We start from the raw sequence: 17,887 nt of genomic DNA, 5'->3' as shown, positions 1-17,887 counted from the left end.
TAGGCTTGTTCTCATATTCATCTAAGAACTCCATGTATTTCGAGCCCCCAAGCCTGGTTCCCCTCTTTCAATGGTTACACTTTGTAATATGCTTCAGATGCAGAATTTAACTATAACATATCTTCACATTCATTGAGATTATACTTAATTTTGAATGTGCTGTAAATTGAATGGTGAGTTTTTCCTAATCCCAAATCTCTTCTTGAATCAAACATATATACCATTTCCAGTCATGTGGTTTGGGTTTGTTGGATTCATGAAATAATTTTGAATTGGGATATGTGTTGAATCGTTGTGGTCAAAGAACTTTGATCAAGAATACTTCCAACGAGACATTTAATTTTATGAAATTAAATAATATAACGTCGATCTACGTTCGGAGTAGATGACCGTGGTATATTCATTTTCTCAAATTCGATTCCCGGTGAGTGAGAAATAATGGATTAAAGTTGCGAAATAATTACTAGTTAATTAAACGAGCTATGAGAGAAGTCATGTGATTAATTAAGTGTTAAAAATTAGACACATCTTTTAATGTGTATTTATTAAGTGAACTAATACACTTAATAAATTATAGTGGACTAAGATGGGTTGAAGAGCCCACACGCGCGCCGAGACGTGCCCGCACCCGAGCCCTTGTTCTTGGACTTGGACCTTGGCAATTGGTCTTTGGGTGTTCTTTGGGTCTGGTCGTGGGGCTCGGCGCTTGGGCTCGACCCAAGGCTGGTTGGTGTAGTTCTTTTTTGACCACCAACGTTTCCACGCCAACGAGCCAAGTAGGATGATACATCGTCAGTATGACGCGGTAAGAACCTACGTGACTGACACGTGATGAAGTCCACGTCATGACGAACCTAGACGCGCGCGTGTCCCGATGCGTCAAGGAGCAGCTCTCGTAACGGTTTGTAATGTTCAGCGGTTACAACCTCGCAATGATGACAACCATCATGGCTGTTGACCCCCAGCAGTGGACTGAGCCTATAAATAGGCTAGCCATTCCATGCATCTCTACACAACATTCACAAGCATTTGCATCATAAGCTCTCTCTCTCCTTCTCTGCATTGTCTTTTCGCCGGAGCTCTGTTGATTGCGGTGCTACTTCACCAGAGACGTAGTCGTTTTATGTTTGGGGACGACACGCCAAACCGAGAGCACTACCGGGGCGTATCTCGTCTTGCGGAAAGAGGCCTCCTCGACTCGGCTAAGTTTATTTTCTAGTATCGTTTCATTGTATTTTCAGTTTCTGTTCTTCTTTCTTAGGTTGTATTACGCTCGGTTTTTGTTTATCTTCTATAATTCCAGTCACTGTACCAACAATATGAACACCTAATCTAGTCAACTTGTGTCGGTCTTTTTTTTAGTTTAGATCCATTTTTATATAAATAATGATATGGTAATTTATTTAGTTAACTTAAAATTATTAGATTATGTGGTATTTTATTTATTGTTTCAAATAAAATAATTTAAAAATTGAATTAAATATCAAAATAATATAAGTACAAAGTTTAATGTTTATTTTAAAATAAATTAAAATTTAGTTCAATGTGATATAAGCAAAATAGTTGAATAATCATTTATAAAATAATCATGAGATTGTGTAAGAGCATCTCCAATGCCCGGATGTTCCACTCGGACATCCACTAGGACTTCCCAAAAACACCTCCTGCCACGTCACTAGGACTTCCCATCCCACTGTCACGTCACTAGGACTTCCCCTGCACAATCCGCCCTTCCCATCGCCCTTCCCACTAGGACTTCCCGCAATAAAAAAAAAATCATAAATTCACAAATAAAGCAATTTACGTTTACGGCAATAAAATTCAACGAGCCGTATATATAGAGTTTGAAAAAAAATTAAATACCGGACGTCCGACCCACGCCACAATGGCGGACGTCCACCCGCCCGTCGCCCGCACGTCCGAGGACATCCGACGTCCTTACGGGACGTCCGTATCCGACTTGCCACGCCATAATGGCGGACGTCCCGGTCGCCCGTCGCGGATGTCCGACCGGACGTCCGCCATTGGAGATGCTCTAAGCAAAATCTCTATCTTACCTTCCGTTTCCATTGATACCTCGAAGATCGGAAGGGATCACCTACAAGGCTACAACAATTCCTAAAATAAAAATAAAATAATCTTATAAATACTAGCAATTTTAATAAATGATGGTGGAGTCCATTTTATTTTATTATGAGTGTATTTTAAACTTTTAAGATTTGTTTTAGGGTTTGTTGGAGGTGATTCCGTCATAGAGTCCATATTTCTTTTGTTAATGACAACGGAGGGAAGTAAAATGTGACAAATTATGTGGAACAAACGAATTAGTACGTCCGATTTTTTTTGGGATGTCCAATAAAGTTGAGTTATTTCCGTCGACAAAAATCAAAACTCTAGTCATTTTTATTATACTTCATTATCTACTTTACTCTCTCTTCTAATTTTTTTTTCTCTATTATATTTTATCTTACTATTATTCGACTTGTTTTAGGGGTAACTATACGGCTTGACAAGTGTAATTTCATCATTATTCGATAGACATCCCAAATCCTACACTATGAAGAAAAAAAGGCCTAAACCTTCCTCCTACCGGGTTTTTTCTATTTTTGTTCTAAACCACAACTATCATTCCTCGTTTGTACTGGACTTTTTTTTTGTTCCGGATTTGGGAGAGACGCATGACCCTCATGCGTCTCCTTTTAATGAGACGCATGACGATTATGCGTCTTTCATAAAGACGCATGAGGGTCATGCGTCTCTCTTTTTTTTCCGTTATTTTTTAACGACGCATGAGGGTCATGCGTCTTAAGGAAAGACGCATCTCCCTCATGCGTCTTTTTTTTTTTTTAAATTTCACCAACGACGCATGAGCGTCATGATTCTTAGGCAGAGACGCATGAGCGTCATGCGTCTTAGGCAGAGACGCATGAGCGTCATGCGTCTCTAACTTGCTTAAATCAGTTCCCAAGGCAGAATAGGCAGAATACGCGAGAGAAAGAGAGGAAGACAAAACTTGCGATTTCCTTGGCGATTTCTTGGCGATTCCCTTCATATTTCGGTAAGTTTCCTTCAATCTTTCAACATTGCTCCCGTATTTGTTGTTTATTTGCATATTATTATGGGTTTTGATAAATTTATTGTATACTTACTATATTAGGGTTTATTGAAAAAAATTGTCTTTAATTGTTGTTGGTTTGTATATATATTTTTGCAGAAATCATGCAAGTATTCGCACAGATAATGATAAAGGTAGGCCAATGCCGCACTTCCCCAACTAATAGTCTTCACCTCTTCCGGATCCCCAAGCCCATTCAACCACATAAATGGCACCTTACACCCCGTGGTGTCCGGTAGAATGAGACCTCCTAATAAAATTAGGGCGTGGATACGTGCCCTTTGGATGTATACGTACGTAGATAGGTCATCACCCAGAGCCATCCTTGTTTGGTTGATCAGCGCGGTCATCAGCAAACCGCCTTGCTTTGTCTCTGTGGAAGTATCTGGTATCCATCCCAACAGATCGCGGCACTTGTTGGTCCAATCAGGAAAGTTGTCATGATAGTCACGCCCTGTGAAGACGCGACCCTCCGCCCTCAAGCCCCAAATGGCTTGCACATCTTCCAAGGTGATCGTCGCCTCACCGATCGGTAGATGGAAAGTGTGCGTCTCCGGCCTCCAACGCTCAATCAACGTCGTGATCAGCTCATTGTCCACCTTCATGGGCTTCCAACAATCGATCACGCCTTTGAAACCAAAGACGTCAAGCCAATATCTAACATTCTTGTGAATTTCGACGTCCCAAGTCTTGCTTTCTGTCCTTCGGACCTTACATACTTGGGTTGTGCCCTCTTTCATGAGTTTATGTGAAATGTGATGTTTCTGCATCTTTAGCAAGGACGGGTCTTCGGGTCCATATAATAATTGCCCGCTAGAACTTGAAGTCTCCATCTAATCTAAGTACATATTCACAAAACAAATAACATATACATCAAATTCATCGTCAAAATAACAACACATCATAAACCAAATGATTGATTCACTCCAATTCAATACAATTCAGGATTTATAAGGCCTAATTTACATATAACTACTAAATTAGAAGGTTAAATTAAAAGATGCATTTCAACCTATACTCTATTCTCCAATAACAACCAAAATCACAACACCAAGCATCTCAAACATATCAATAACAGTACAATAGAATGAATTTACCCACTAAAATCCATTACAATTAACTACACAACAAAAAAAGCGGCCAAAATTTAGCAATTTGTTATAAACCCTAATTTACAAACATTAGGGGAAATCTAAACAAACTATGCAAATTAACAACAAATAAGGAAGGAATGTTGAAGGATTGAACGAAACTTACCGGAATACGAGGGGAAATGGTCGGATTCGCCGGAATTTCCAATAAAAAATCGCCTAAATCGCCTAATTCGTCTTTCTGTCGCGCCTAAATGAGGCTACTGCCTCGCCTCGTCTGATTTAATTCGAATTAGAGATGCATAAGCCCCATGCGTCTCTTTCTAAGACGCATGACGCTTATGCATCGTCTATTAAAATTTTTAAAAAAAAAGAGACGCATGAGGGAGATGTGTCTCTCCCTAAGACGCATGACCCTCGTGCGTCGTTATAAAAACGAAAAAAAAGAGAGACGCATGACCCTCATGTGTCTCTATGAAAGACGGAATCCTATCTCTCCTCTAGCACAAAAATATAAAAAACCCTCCTCCTACCACACTCTCTTTCCGGCGGAGCCATCCTTCAATTCTCTGCCGTCTTCCAAGGCCGACTTTTCCCGCTTGATCGCTGTCGTTTCTATCGCCGCTGCGGTGGCGGTTGCCTGCTCTTTCATCACCGCATCACTTAATCAGCCGCCTAAACCCTTCTGCGATGCTACTCATGACCCCGATGACTCTCTCGCCGGTAACGCTTCCATTAATTCAGTAATTATACATATTCAGTAGCTCCACGACGTCCGATTGTTTGTGCGGTGTTCATTTTTATGATTATGTAGTGCATTCTGTGTACATTAACTTCTGTTTGCTAACCGCTTGTGGTCTAAAAAAGCTTTCTCTATCATTGTTAGCTCGTTAAAGGACTTTCTCCAATTTCAAACAGTAATGTCAAGTTCGCCATTTTTGTAAAAAATTAATTGACATGTGTTGTTCATCTTAAGGGTGTATATTACTGAGAGAAAATTTTCACATACATTAAGAGGACAGGACAGTGTTAGTAATATTAATTATTTGTAAATTCGAAAAATGCAATGCATGAAGTGCCATATAGTTTATTGAAGCTCGTCCTTCCAGTCAACAATACCTTGTTTTTGAGGTTGTTTTCATTGGTTCCGTAGAACTTAATCATCCCCAAAAGAAAAAGTAGAAAACTTGTAGTGTAGTTAGCCAAGAAAATAGTACACTCAAATTTAAGGTTCCCTTACAATAAGCAAGAAGCAAAGTAAGGATAAGAAGTTCTTAGTGATTATTTGGATTCCCCAGCTGTACTAAGAACTCCATATATGATGTAGACTATAATCCCATGACAATTCTAGGACTGTAAAACTATTTGTACATTTATACATCATGAATAATGAAAATATTTGAGTTACAAGCACAACTATGGTGAATTCTTTTGAAGAGGTCTAGCAACCTATTATATTCAAGCTAGGATCTATAGGCTGACCTTTGTAGGATGCAGAGAAGTTATAATAGTATTAGTTACCCCTTCTTATTTACTTTGTGCATGAAATTTTAGCACAGAAAAAGGCTTTGAAAGCCCAGAGGCTGAAATGGTTTTTTTTGCTGGTAAACACTGGTTATCACTACTGTGAAGAGATTTGGGCAAATGTCTTTTTTTGTGATGATCCTCGATTAGACAAGTAGTAAATCATCCTTACTTTGTCTGTTAGTCGGGTGCTGTATTTCTGCAATGTTTTGGTGTCCTCGCTCTTCTTAGTTGTTGCTGTTCGTTCAGACTACTGCAAACCATGTCCTGCAAACGGAGTATGCTATGATGGCAAGTTGACTTGTGATCATGGCTTTAGAAAGCAGGGAAATTTATGTGTTGAAGATGGGGATATTAATAGAGCTGCTAAAAAAATTGTACGTAATTATATTATTCTTTCTTTTAGATGATCTTGTAGGGTGCAATGTCTTCGTTTGAGCTAGTACAGTCTAACACTGGTTGGAACTGATGGTATTGCAGTCACAATGGGTAGAAGATCGTGTGTGCGGGGCATATGCTCAATTTTTGTGCAGTGGAACCGGAAAATGCTGTGACATTTGAATGTTATACACTCATCAACTAATTTACGAAATTCATCTGTTACAATGAAAAAAATACAAATGCTATTTGCATACTACATTTCTAATTTTTCTCTTATAGGTACCGGTGGATGAGCTGTTGGATAACTTGGATAAGTACAGCTGGATAAGGTCGTATACATGCATACAAAACAAAAAGCTATGGAGACCATCCGTAGTGCTCTGGAGACAAGAACAGATAATCAAGGGTACATTACTTTCAAATATCTTATTGATTTAATAAGTAATTCAACTTCCTCAGCCTTCTAGTTTGATTTTCTGATCTGCTGCTTTAAGTATTGAAGAACTCAAGTTCCCAGAGTTGCTTGTTAGCAATTACAAACCACACGGTTGTGTTGTGCGCCAGTGGATTATCAAGCATGCGTTACTCTTACTCCCGGCTTGTGCATTGGTATTTTCCTATGCTTCTATACAAAATTCAGAAATAACTCTGTAAAAGCTTGCTGACTAAGTTTAGTTTACAGATTGTTGGATGCATACTGATTGCTTGTAGGGCATATCAGAGACATCTCTTGTCTGGTAGAGCCGAGCAACTTTACCATGAGGTAATATTATTTATGGATGGACACCATTTCTCTTATCTGTAATTATTTCATTTTTGTATTTATCTTTTATTTCCTTTGTAAAATAATAAAACATGGACATATGTGGAGGACTATCTTTCATTACTTTATTAAGCACATATATATAGTCTAGAATAGAGTAGGTCACATAACTGATGTGGGATACTTATTCTATAACCTATATCCTATAACACTCATGTCCTGCTTGGTACAAAGTTTGTTAAATGTTTTAAACAGTTTAGTGAAGACACCAACAACAATAGTAGTAGTAGCATAGTAGCAGCAGTGTTGTTAGGAGCGTGGGGCGCACCAGGGCGATTAAGTGAAAAACTGAGGCGCGGGGCGATGGTGCGCCGGGGCGCGCGCCCCCCAAATTTATCTTAAGTATTTTTTAATAATTGGGCTATGGAAATACTTACTTAAAGCCCATGTGTGTATACATATACTTAGTAGTGGGTCCCCGCACATGTCAGATAGTTATACCTTTATATATTCATTAAAATGGTGGCTGGAATCCGATAGAAAACAATGAACCGCCAGAAATAAATGTTTATTAAAAGCACACGGAACCCAACTTCCTCCCAGTGGCTCTTCGTCTTCCTATTTCGAAAAAAAACCCTGATCGCCGCTCATCCTCTATCACCTGCGACATTACTGCTAGTTTGTTGTGGCAGCAGTTGTTGTTCTTCCTCCAAGTCATACGCCCCAGCACCGCACCTTACTGCGCCCCACGCCCGTGCGCGCTTTTAAAAACATTGATTAGCAATGGTAGTGATAGCGGCAGTAGCATTAGTATTGGTAGTAGTAGCAGAAGTAGCAGCTGTAGGGTAGTAGTGGTAGCTGTAGCAATAGTACTAGCAGCAGCAGTAGTGTTAGTAGTTTGAAACATTCAATATGATGGTGGTCTTTAAATTAGGTTTGGAATAAAAATTCAGCATTATGAACGATTTGAAGAAACCAAAAAACCTAATCAGAGGTGGTAGTAGAAATCGAACAAAGTCGGAATAGCAGTTAGGGGTAAAATCCCAAAAGTGGATTTATAACTAGACATGATAAAAATAGGGCAAAGAGCAAGCCCTAAACAAATCAATCAGAGTGACAGTGATGCAGCGTTGGAAGGGCAGAGGGAGACAGCAACAGAAACCCTAATATGGGGCACAGCGCCGGAAGTGCAAAGTAGAGAAATGGCAGAAACCCCAATTGGGCAGAGGACAGCAGCAACGGTGGAAACCCTAATTTTTCAAAAAAAATTTACAGAGTAAATTAGGCAAGGATTTGAATCCGCTCTGATACCATGTAGAGTCATAAAACATCGACATATGTGGAGAAGTATTTAGACATAATAGAGAAAAGTAGTAGGCATCTTTCATTGCATCACAAAAAACATATTTAGTACAAGAAAATAAGCTGGACTAGGTCATGACTTTGGAGTCAAAATTTGTAGGTATCGTTCATTGTGTCTAATTAAAGTCATGACTTTGGATATCTTGTGAAGTCAAAATGAGCAGATTTGAACTGTGAAGGAAATTGTTACAGATGGATTCTATTCTTGGAATCACTACCTATTTTATTTCTTATTTTGCTCGAGTTATTTAGGGGTTTGGGCTTTTGTCTTTGGATTCTAATTTTTTTGTTATCAAGTAGCGTAATAAAGTCATTTAGGATCGTCATAGAAGTAATTTTAGTTGAGTATTGGTACTTAGAGCATCTCCAGTGGGCGGACATCCCACTCGGACATCCACTAGGACATCCCAAAAACACCTCCTGCCACGTCACTAGGACATCCCACCCCACTGCCACATCACTAGGACATCCCCTGCATATCCGCCCTTCCCATCGCCCTTCCCACTAGGACATCCCGCAATTAAAAAAATCACAATAATTTAATTTTAACATAAACAAAAAGTACGGGAAAGCAAAATACGGAAAAATTACGGGAAATACTTGAAAAGGGCAAACATACAAAGTCATAAAACATAAAAAAAAAACAAATTTAGGAAAAAAAGAAAAAATACATAATCATGAAAAAAAAATACATAGTCCAACATCCCCGGCTCACTCCGCACTGTCCTCGTCGCCCGTGCCGTCGCCGCTACCAGTGCCGCCCCCGTCGCCCGTGCCTGGCCCGTCGTCCCCTCCGCTTATCTCGGCGCCATCATCTCCAATGGGTGGCATCCCCAAATCGCGCCGACATCCATCGATGATTTCCTTCAGCATCCTCTTGTACGTCGCATCGGTCGCGCCATGCCACCTATGCATGGTCCGGATATAATTTTGGGTTATTTGTGCGCGGGCGAGGCGGTTGAAATCTTCCGGTTCAGCAGGGGCCCCCGATTCGACCTCGAACGACCCGCTTCCACTGCTGCTTCCCCGACCCCTCCGCTGCGCTGCTTTTTGCCCAACCGGGCGACGACGACGGCGAGCGTCTGATTGAGGTAGCGGGGAAACCTCATCGGCTTCTGGGAGCTCGTGCGAACCAGCACTGCTGCTGTATTCACCGGAAGCGTTGATCTTCGTCCGCTTCCAGCCCGATTCGACACCCCCACAGAACTTTGGGGAATCCTTCACCACGAGAAAGGCCTCCCACTGGTCGAATTGTTTGAACTTCAAGGCTCTGTCGGGGTACTGAGAAAAGGAACGGCTCCGGACATCCTCCTCGGACATACCGCTGCTTGCCTGGCGGAGGTTGTTTTGGTAGATACCAGCGAATCGACTAAGCTTAGGCCTCAACCGCTCCCACTGTTTCCGGCACTGTTCCGGAACGCGACGCTTCGCCCCAGCCGGTTTGTGTGTGTGGTAGGCTTCAGCGATACGATGCCACAGTCTGTCAATATGCTGGTTGGCACCGACATAGGGATCCTCGACTATTGCCACCCAAGCCTTTGCAAGCGCAACGTTTTCCCACGGGCTCCAGACCGTCCTCTTTCCCATCTCTTCCTCATCCTCCTCCTCTGCCACCGTTCGAGAGGAAGAGTCCGGGGCTTTCCCCTTGTCCTTGCCACGTCCCATCCCCCTGCCCCTGCCCCTGCCCCTGCCCCTGCCCCTGCCCCTTGCTGCTGCCCCCACATCATCGGGAGTCTCCCTGATTGGAGATAGCCCCAACTCCTCAAAAGAGAAAGTTTCCAAGCCGGTGAACTGAGTCTCCGGAACATAAGTGGAGGGGGTATCCGTAGACAGCGTAGCCATCACCGGGCGATACACATCGTCCGCTACTGGTTCATGACCCCTGCCACCCCCTCCCCCAGGCATCATCCCGGGCATCATCCCCGGCATCATCCCCTGCATCATCCCGGGCATCATCCCCGGCATCATCCCCGGCATCATCCCACCCATACCCATCATATTTGGGGTCATGCCCCCCATCCTCATACCCGGCATCATCATATTTGGGGTCATACCCCCCATACCACCCATCCAATTGTACATTATAAGGGGACATCATCCCACCCATTCCACCCATTCCACCCATTCCACTCATCCCACCCATCCCTGACATTCCCGGAACCGTTGACGCACTTCCGCTAACGTTTCCCTCCAGATCTATGGGAAACGCCGGAGTCTGCGACTCGCTCGTGGCCGGGGAGTTCCTATCGTTCTCCATTAAGTAGAAATGAAATTTGTAGTAAAAGAAGAGAGAAACTTGTTAACACAAGTGGTGCAAATGAAAAGAAGTTCAACGAGCCGTATATATAGAATTAAAAAAAAAAAAAAAAAAAAATCAAATATCGGACGTCCGACCTTCGCCACAGTGGCGCCCGTCCACCCGCCCTTCCCGGGGACGTCCGAGGACACCCGACGTCCTCACGGGACGTCCGTATCCGACCTCCGACCTCCCAACGGCGGACGTCCCGTCGCCCTTCCCGGTGTCCGACCGGACGTCCTACCGGAGGGGCGCCATAGGAGATGCTCTTAGCACTTGTTATGCCAGTTCGGAAATGCTCAGAGGTTGCTTCGTTGTTATGGCGTTGGTGGGCATGCATTGGTTTGGAAATTATAATCAAACGTTTAGATGGTATTATTTTTATGAGTGTGAAAGTGGGTGTTGAAAGACTGGGATAGATTGCAAAAGAGAACACAGAAATAAAATAATGCTTATTAGTCCCCTTGATTGAGAAGATAATGCACAATTTGACCAGAACAATCAGTGTAGGAATGTAAATGTTTCTTGTGTATAAATGAAGGAGTGGAAGAATAGATTGAAGTTATTTTAAATGTGTTTTCGTTTCCGTGTACAAAGAAATAAGATAATGGCTTGTCGTTCTCTATTATGTTAGTTAAATTGTTTGATCCTCTCTATCTGTAATTTACCTGGTTACTATTTTAGGTTTGTGATATACTTGAAGAAAAACCATCATTCTCCAAGAGCATTAATGGTGAAAGTGAACCTTGCGTGGTTGCATCCTCTTTGAGAGACCATCTTCTCTTGCCCTAGGAGAGAAAGGATCCGTTACTGTGGAGAAAGGTATTGATATGTTAAAGCAACTTTCAAGCGCTACATGTTTGTTCTTGTTAGGTAATATGTATCAAGTTATATGTGCAATATGAATTATACATTTTATTTTAGTATATCAAAATTATCGCGTAAAACAATTTCCCCTTTTAATTTATATCCAAGCACATGTAACTTAGATTTGTATCAGACTAAGGCCTTATTTACTTTGGTGGCAAAGAGTGGATTAGAATGCATTAATAAAAATAATCCAATTATATCCGGTGCTCATTTTTTGTGAGATTAAAATTGAGGCATCGTTTAAAAAGGTGTATTTGAGGTGCTTCTTGGCGCGAGGCATCTCACCTGATGTGAAATGGGGCGTGCGCCTCGGCCCTAAGGTGCATCAGCAATAGCCTCACATTTAGAGTTTACAGTTCCTCCCCCATTTTTTGGGCTTCTTGAGACTTGAAAAAGAATGGGCCTTCATGTTTAATCATCAATATGAAGTGGGTTGTATGTAAATATAGCTGATTTAAAAAAATGAAACATATTGAAACCCAAAGAAACCCTTCCTACGTTCTTTTGAAGACTTCCTTTGTGCTCCTTCTCACACCTATTTAATTAATAACTTTATTTTCGATTTGAAGACTTATAACTCACTTTGAACTTATGATTTTATGTGTTTCATGTTTTTACTGTGTTTTTATGTGAGTTATTAACTTATTATATTAGTTGTGATTTTCACGTGATTATATGAATTAAGCTCGGTCTTACAACTTGAGGTGTACGCCTCGTGGGGCCATTGGAAAATGCCTTGAGTCTTAAAATGCATATTAAAGCCTTGAATGTAGGATAACCAAGGCACTTTATTTAGTTTTGGTGATTCAGAGTCTCAGACCATACCTATCTCTCCTAAGGAGGTGGGATTTGATTGAACCATCACTTGCCTCTTTAATGCATCATTTTAAGCATGTGATTTATTAATTGATTATTGTATGTTAGGGTCCATCAAACTATATCTATCCGTCAAGATATTAACTCTTAGGGTTCTTCGGTTGCAAATTTATTACGAGAAAAAGCGTGATAGGAAAAGATGGGAAAAGGAGGATTCTCGCGTAGATCAGCACCCGAAGCTAGTAAAGGGAGAATCTAAGGTTGTATGGGAGTGGCAAGGTATGAATGACGTATTCTATTGAGCCAACAAATTCTCAGCTCTTTTTGCTTGTGTTTCTTGGTTTTTTTTTCGGACAAATTATCAATTATTCTCGAAAAACCTGATCTTGAGTCGCACGTCACAATCATTCTGAAGTTGTTTATGAGCTAGAAAATTTGCGGAGTCGAAGAATATTTTGAGTTCTGCTGTGAAAATCTCCGAAGCCATTTTCAGAAGTAGCTTCATTAGAAAGAGAGATAACGGATTCATAGAAGAAAATATATTGTGAATTGCAGATTTGTACTTCCGTTGAGTAATTTGATTAAATTCAGGTTGAAAATTTGAAAAATGAAATTAGAAATATATTTTCTGAATTTAAAAAATAATTGATGTCTCTTTTGATATTTTCAAAAGAAAGTAATTAGTAGTCTCGAAAATCTTACACTCCATCCAACCCTAAATGACTAAATCTGAACACTCATCGGTGCGCTCCTATTCATTGGGCGTGCACCCCGTCGCCTCGTGCCCAGGTTTATACCTAATCGTCCCATTGCACCCACATTCTTGACTACATTGGTTTACCTAGATAACCCTACTCGTCACATCAGTTTTGATTGGGGGAAATTTTCTACAAAGTCAAAGTTCATGATTGTTGTGACCATGTTTAAAGTTCATGAGAGATACCAAAATTCAGTCATAGCTCGTGATTTTATGAAGCAATATCCCCTAAAGCATAGCATTTTTCACATTATGCTTATCCTTTATGATTTTTAGCTAGATAGCATAAAGCACCTGTTTTAACAAATAAAATGTGTAATTAGATAGCATAAAGCACCTGTTTTTCGATAGTGGGATTCTTTATACTGACTATATATTGTTGTCCATTTATTTGTTCTGTGCAATGTGTATGCATCACATTTCATTTTTCAAATTGGTAGATAAAGTATGTTTCAACATATGAGAACATAAGTCCGTTCAAACTAACACATTGATAAAGATGTTAAAGAGTAACTGAAGTCACAGCCAATTCTGTAATTCTTCACAAGTTTTTCTTACAGCTGTTTTTTCTATTAATTTCTTCTGTTCAGCCTAGTTTACTCAAGCAGAAAATACATTGATGTCACTTAAGTCAGAGGTTGAAATACTATATTATTGTCCATCTTTTAGAGAATGGAGCTAAATAAGTCACAGAACAATCAACTATATGATAACTATCTCAAGCTCATACACTCACTATCCATTCCATTTCATTGAGTCTACATGCTTAAATGCTTTAATGCCTGGACTTGGCTTGCTTGGTTTGTGTTTTATAGGTAATTTAGCTGCAGCTTCTCTCATTTCCGTCTCAGTTATGCATATTATTCTTAGACTTATCACCATGGAGGGCTTCTTTTTCGCAAGCTTCAAATTTAAAGAAGTCAAATGACTAGATCTGACTGCCTTAGTTCAATATCATCCTTTCTGTTCTTCATTCTTGTTGTTTGTTTTTAATGTGTTCTACTGTTTCAAAATTTCAATAGTCTATACAATATGTTTAAGTTATTCTCCCTTTAAGTCCAGTGTTCAAATTGAGCTATGAATTTCAGTGTTTCACTTGGCTTGCTTCCATGTAATGACAACTAAGCTGTACAAGGTCAAAGAACAGGTCTTGAAATATTTGCAGGCCTTCAAACATATAGATCTGCATATTTCTTAGGAATCTAACAGTCGCCATCACTATTTGGAATTACATAAAGTTCAAATATTGTTGAATTTCTTTTAATATAAGGATAGTACATACACGTAAATTTGTAATTAGAATCTCAGATAATCAGTATATCGTGCAGTCTTTGTCACAAGTTTGGTTATTTTATGTTGGCACTTTAAGCTGTAAATGGTTCATTATTTATGCATCGGTCATGGTTATTTGAATGTAAGCACAACATGAGGTTAAAATTCTTTGCTTTTTTTGGACTTTCCAATCTTGCATCCATTGTTTATTTAACTGTGGAGAGTGAATCTCTCTCTCTCTCTCTAGTTGAAGGCTCTGTAGGCTCTTCAGGAAAGAGAAAAAAAATTGCTGGAGGTGCCAAGGAATCCATGAGTTCATCTGCCAATGTTCTTCGCAGGATTCATGCTGGTGAGCCTCCATATTTTGCTAGATTTGAGTGCCTGTTGTAACGTTGAACACTTTTATATTATATAAATTTCATACTTTTTCCATTTGTAATCAGTATGATGGTTGGAGAAGTTCCACCGATATGTTTCCAAAGGCCACTTCTTGCAGTATGTGTGTAGTTGTGTAATTGTGTTATGTCTATCTTAGAGCTTGGCACATGTTATGTCCAGTGTATTACTATGATAGAGTGAGAGGACAGAGATACACTATTGAGTAAGAATATAGAAAGAACTCAACTGAAATAAAGGATGAACTAGAAAAAGAGAGAGAGAGATGCTATCCCAAACTCCTCATGCGACGCATACACAAAAGCCTGATCCATTACTTTATACCAACTCTACATAACTAAGTAAATAGCAGAAATAAAAGATGACTGGAACTAAATAATTATCTCTATCGATTCCTCAGAAGTTCAAAACCGCCTTGTCCACAAGGCTGTGAGAGCAATTAAAAGACATCCCAAATCTATCATGTCGTCGTATAATAAACTTAACTTTGCTTCTCATAGTCATTACGAACTTCTGGAAGGAACATTGACCATTGCTTCTTCACGATCCAAGAAATTCTGCCAACTAATTCCACTTCTGTGTGCCTAAAGAGTGCAGACTCTGTTTTATAGACTTCTGCAGGCCTCTAATGATTCAGGTTTTGATGATGTTTGTTAGCAGTTGGACTCCTCTTTTTGTCTCGAGGAGGTGTCGTGCCTTTGTTTCCTCATTCTTCTTATTGTTCTGCGCCGGGACTTGCAGAGTTTTTGCCAAATCAAATTGTAGATGTTGGCTACTCGTAGCGTTAGATTTTTCATTATTCCTGCCATGTTAGATGAGGTAACAGTATTGAGAGAATTGGACGTGGTGTCAGTATTACTTACGATCATTGGAAGCCACTGTGTCTGTATTTCTAAACACTGCAAAAGTAGGGAACACAACCTTATTCATAAGACTCTTTAAAAGACTCCAGCTTGAAAAACTCAAAGATAAATACTAGACTCCTAGTCCTAATCAAAGTCTTTAAGATATAAATTTCTCTCTACCAAACTAATAGCACTCTAAATATAAATACTAGACTTATTTATTCGGGCAAGAAAGACTCAAACTTTAATATATTCTAAAATTTTTAAAACATAAATACTAGACTCCTAATCCAAATCAACTCTTAAGACTAAGATATAAACTTACATCTAACAAACTAATAACAACTAAAATACTTTGATTTGGACTTGAGAAGTTCCCACCTGTATTGATCCCATTCGATGGTATGGGTGTCGGACTCGGACATGTTGGTTTCAACTGGTTGTCACTTGCGACTCCATCCATATTGAAGTGGGCATGTTCGCCGCTGTATTGGGTGTGCGGAGGGGGACCTAAACTGGATGTAGGTATTTTGCACCGGTGGCCCCCTTTTTCCACACCCAATCTCTCATTGGGGCCTGGGGCCTTAGGTGGCCTTGATTTGCTTCTTCAGACAACAGTATCCTTTTGTGGGGGTCTCGATTTGCTTAGGAAGTCCCCATTCTTATTGTAACCTGTGACAAACAGAGCCTCTTGTCGTGGGTGGTCAGCACATGCACGGCACTATGTCAAAACTTAAAATTTTTGCTCAAGTACTGAGTGAATAACACCCCATTAATGCTGTTGGTGTGTGCCCCTTTGGGGTCATACTTGTTCTTGCAGACATGCCCTAAATAACTTAACCCTAAATTACTAAACACTCCCTCCATGCGGGACTAAATAAAAGATCAGTTATAACTGACCTTTATCTCTGTCACATAGTTTGATCATGTGAATTTATCTGCTGTGAACAAATATTTTGCAATTCAGTTCTTTGTACCTTGTGTTTATGCTGTGAGTTTGATTATTGTGCAACCTTGCAAGCTATTGGGTATTCCTTCAAAACTCGTATATGGTTAACTAATATTTGACCCTATTTACTTCGTTTGCAGGTTGATGGGCAAAGATATTGGTGTTAGCTTTGTTCAAGATGGCTATATGGGCAGTTGGAGGTCTCTTTACCATGAATGCCATTCTGAATATATGATGATTTTTGTAGTTTGGATAAGCAGATATGCCGATCTCACAAGTAGGGATGTGTGCCTTTTAATATTTAAAATTAGGGATATTCGCATCTAATATCATGGAACTTTTAAAAAGTTGAGTTTTTTCACAAATTTTAAAATTGACAAATAATATTACGAACTTTACCCAGAGTTTGTTATTTCTCACTAATGAAAAAAAATTCAACTATATTAATAGATTGAATAACAATTTTGGACGGTGAGCTTCAAGAAAAATTATCCTCAAAGATTGGAAAACTTGAAGCTTTCGAAGTTGTTGTCGAGAAATTATGATAAAAAAATCCGTATCATGATATTATTTGTCGGAATTTTTTCATTGGTAGGAAATAACAAACTCGGGGTAAAGTTCGTGATATTATTTGTCAATTTCAAAGTTCATGGGAAAAACACAATTTTTTGAAAGTTCTATGATATTAGGTGTCAATATCCTTAAAATTAATAGTGGTATGTTTTGTAAGAAAATATGAACGTTAAAGTATCGATTTGTATTTACTATAGAAGTAAAACTTAAATATTACTCCCTCCGTTTCTTCATAGTTGAGTCATTTTTTCATTTTGGGAAGTTTCATCATAGTTGAGTCATTTTCCTATATAGTAACTTTTTTGTCTTTCTTACTTTACTCTCCCTTACTTTATTCTCTCTACTTTAGAGCATCCACAATGGCTTTTGCCCAGCAATAGCCCAGCCATAGCTCAGCCACAAACTCCTCCTGTCACATCATCAGCACTAAAAATCCTCCTGCCACATCATCAGGACAAGCAAATAGCCCAACAATAGCTTAGTCACATCACTCCTAATTATATAAAACAAATAATTAATAATCACACAAAATACGGAATTAAATTTACTACACACATACGCGAAAATTCAATAATATTATTTAAATTAAAAAAGGTACATTAAAAAAATACATTAATTTTTTAAAAAAGTACATTAAAAAATACATTAATTAAAAAAAAATTATATTATTTAAAAAAAAAACCCGACCTCCGCCTCACTCCTCGTCTCCGTCGCCCCCGTCACCGCCGGTACCCCCCCGTGCCCCCCGGTCTTCAAATCGTCACGCATGCTCACGAGCAATGCGTGAAGAAAGCTCTTCTCCTCGGGGTCCTCTGCCGCCTTCCAATCGGCTAAGATCTTGACCATCTGAGCACGCGTTTGTTGACGCGCGAAGAAT

At 39.7% G+C, this 17,887-nt stretch overlaps 1 protein-coding gene across 9 annotated transcripts; it reads left to right on the top strand.

Moving 5' to 3' along the window:
* Positions 1-4,698: 4,698 nt before the first annotated feature.
* On the top strand, positions 4,699-17,226 carry LOC121748276. Of its 9 annotated transcripts, none has more exons than XR_006039431.1 (9): positions 4,699-4,929; positions 5,980-6,107; positions 6,211-6,293; positions 6,391-6,517; positions 6,614-6,720; positions 6,794-6,874; positions 11,217-11,354; positions 12,327-14,596; positions 16,578-17,226. XR_006039431.1 is itself a non-coding variant. In XM_042142520.1 (7 exons), the coding sequence occupies exons 1-5, from the start codon at positions 4,897-4,899 to the stop codon at positions 11,322-11,324; spliced, it is 456 nt and encodes a 151-aa protein (XP_041998454.1). In that variant the 5' UTR covers positions 4,699-4,896; the 3' UTR covers positions 11,325-11,354; positions 14,495-14,596; positions 16,578-17,226. The 9 variants fall into 9 exon arrangements, 2 of the variants coding, with proteins under 2 accessions (XP_041998454.1, XP_041998453.1); XR_006039427.1 differs by having other exon boundaries at positions 6,606-6,720; XR_006039432.1 differs by having other exon boundaries at positions 6,211-6,517; positions 6,606-6,720; positions 12,404-12,497; positions 14,495-14,596.
* Positions 17,227-17,887: the final 661 nt, after the last annotated feature.

The sequence above is a fragment of the Salvia splendens genome, chromosome 9 (genome assembly GCF_004379255.2).
Source record: "Salvia splendens isolate huo1 chromosome 9, SspV2, whole genome shotgun sequence".
Taxonomy (NCBI): domain Eukaryota; kingdom Viridiplantae; phylum Streptophyta; class Magnoliopsida; order Lamiales; family Lamiaceae; genus Salvia; species Salvia splendens.
Note: the sequence above shows the minus strand (reverse complement) of the source record. Positions and strands in the feature narration are given on the sequence as shown.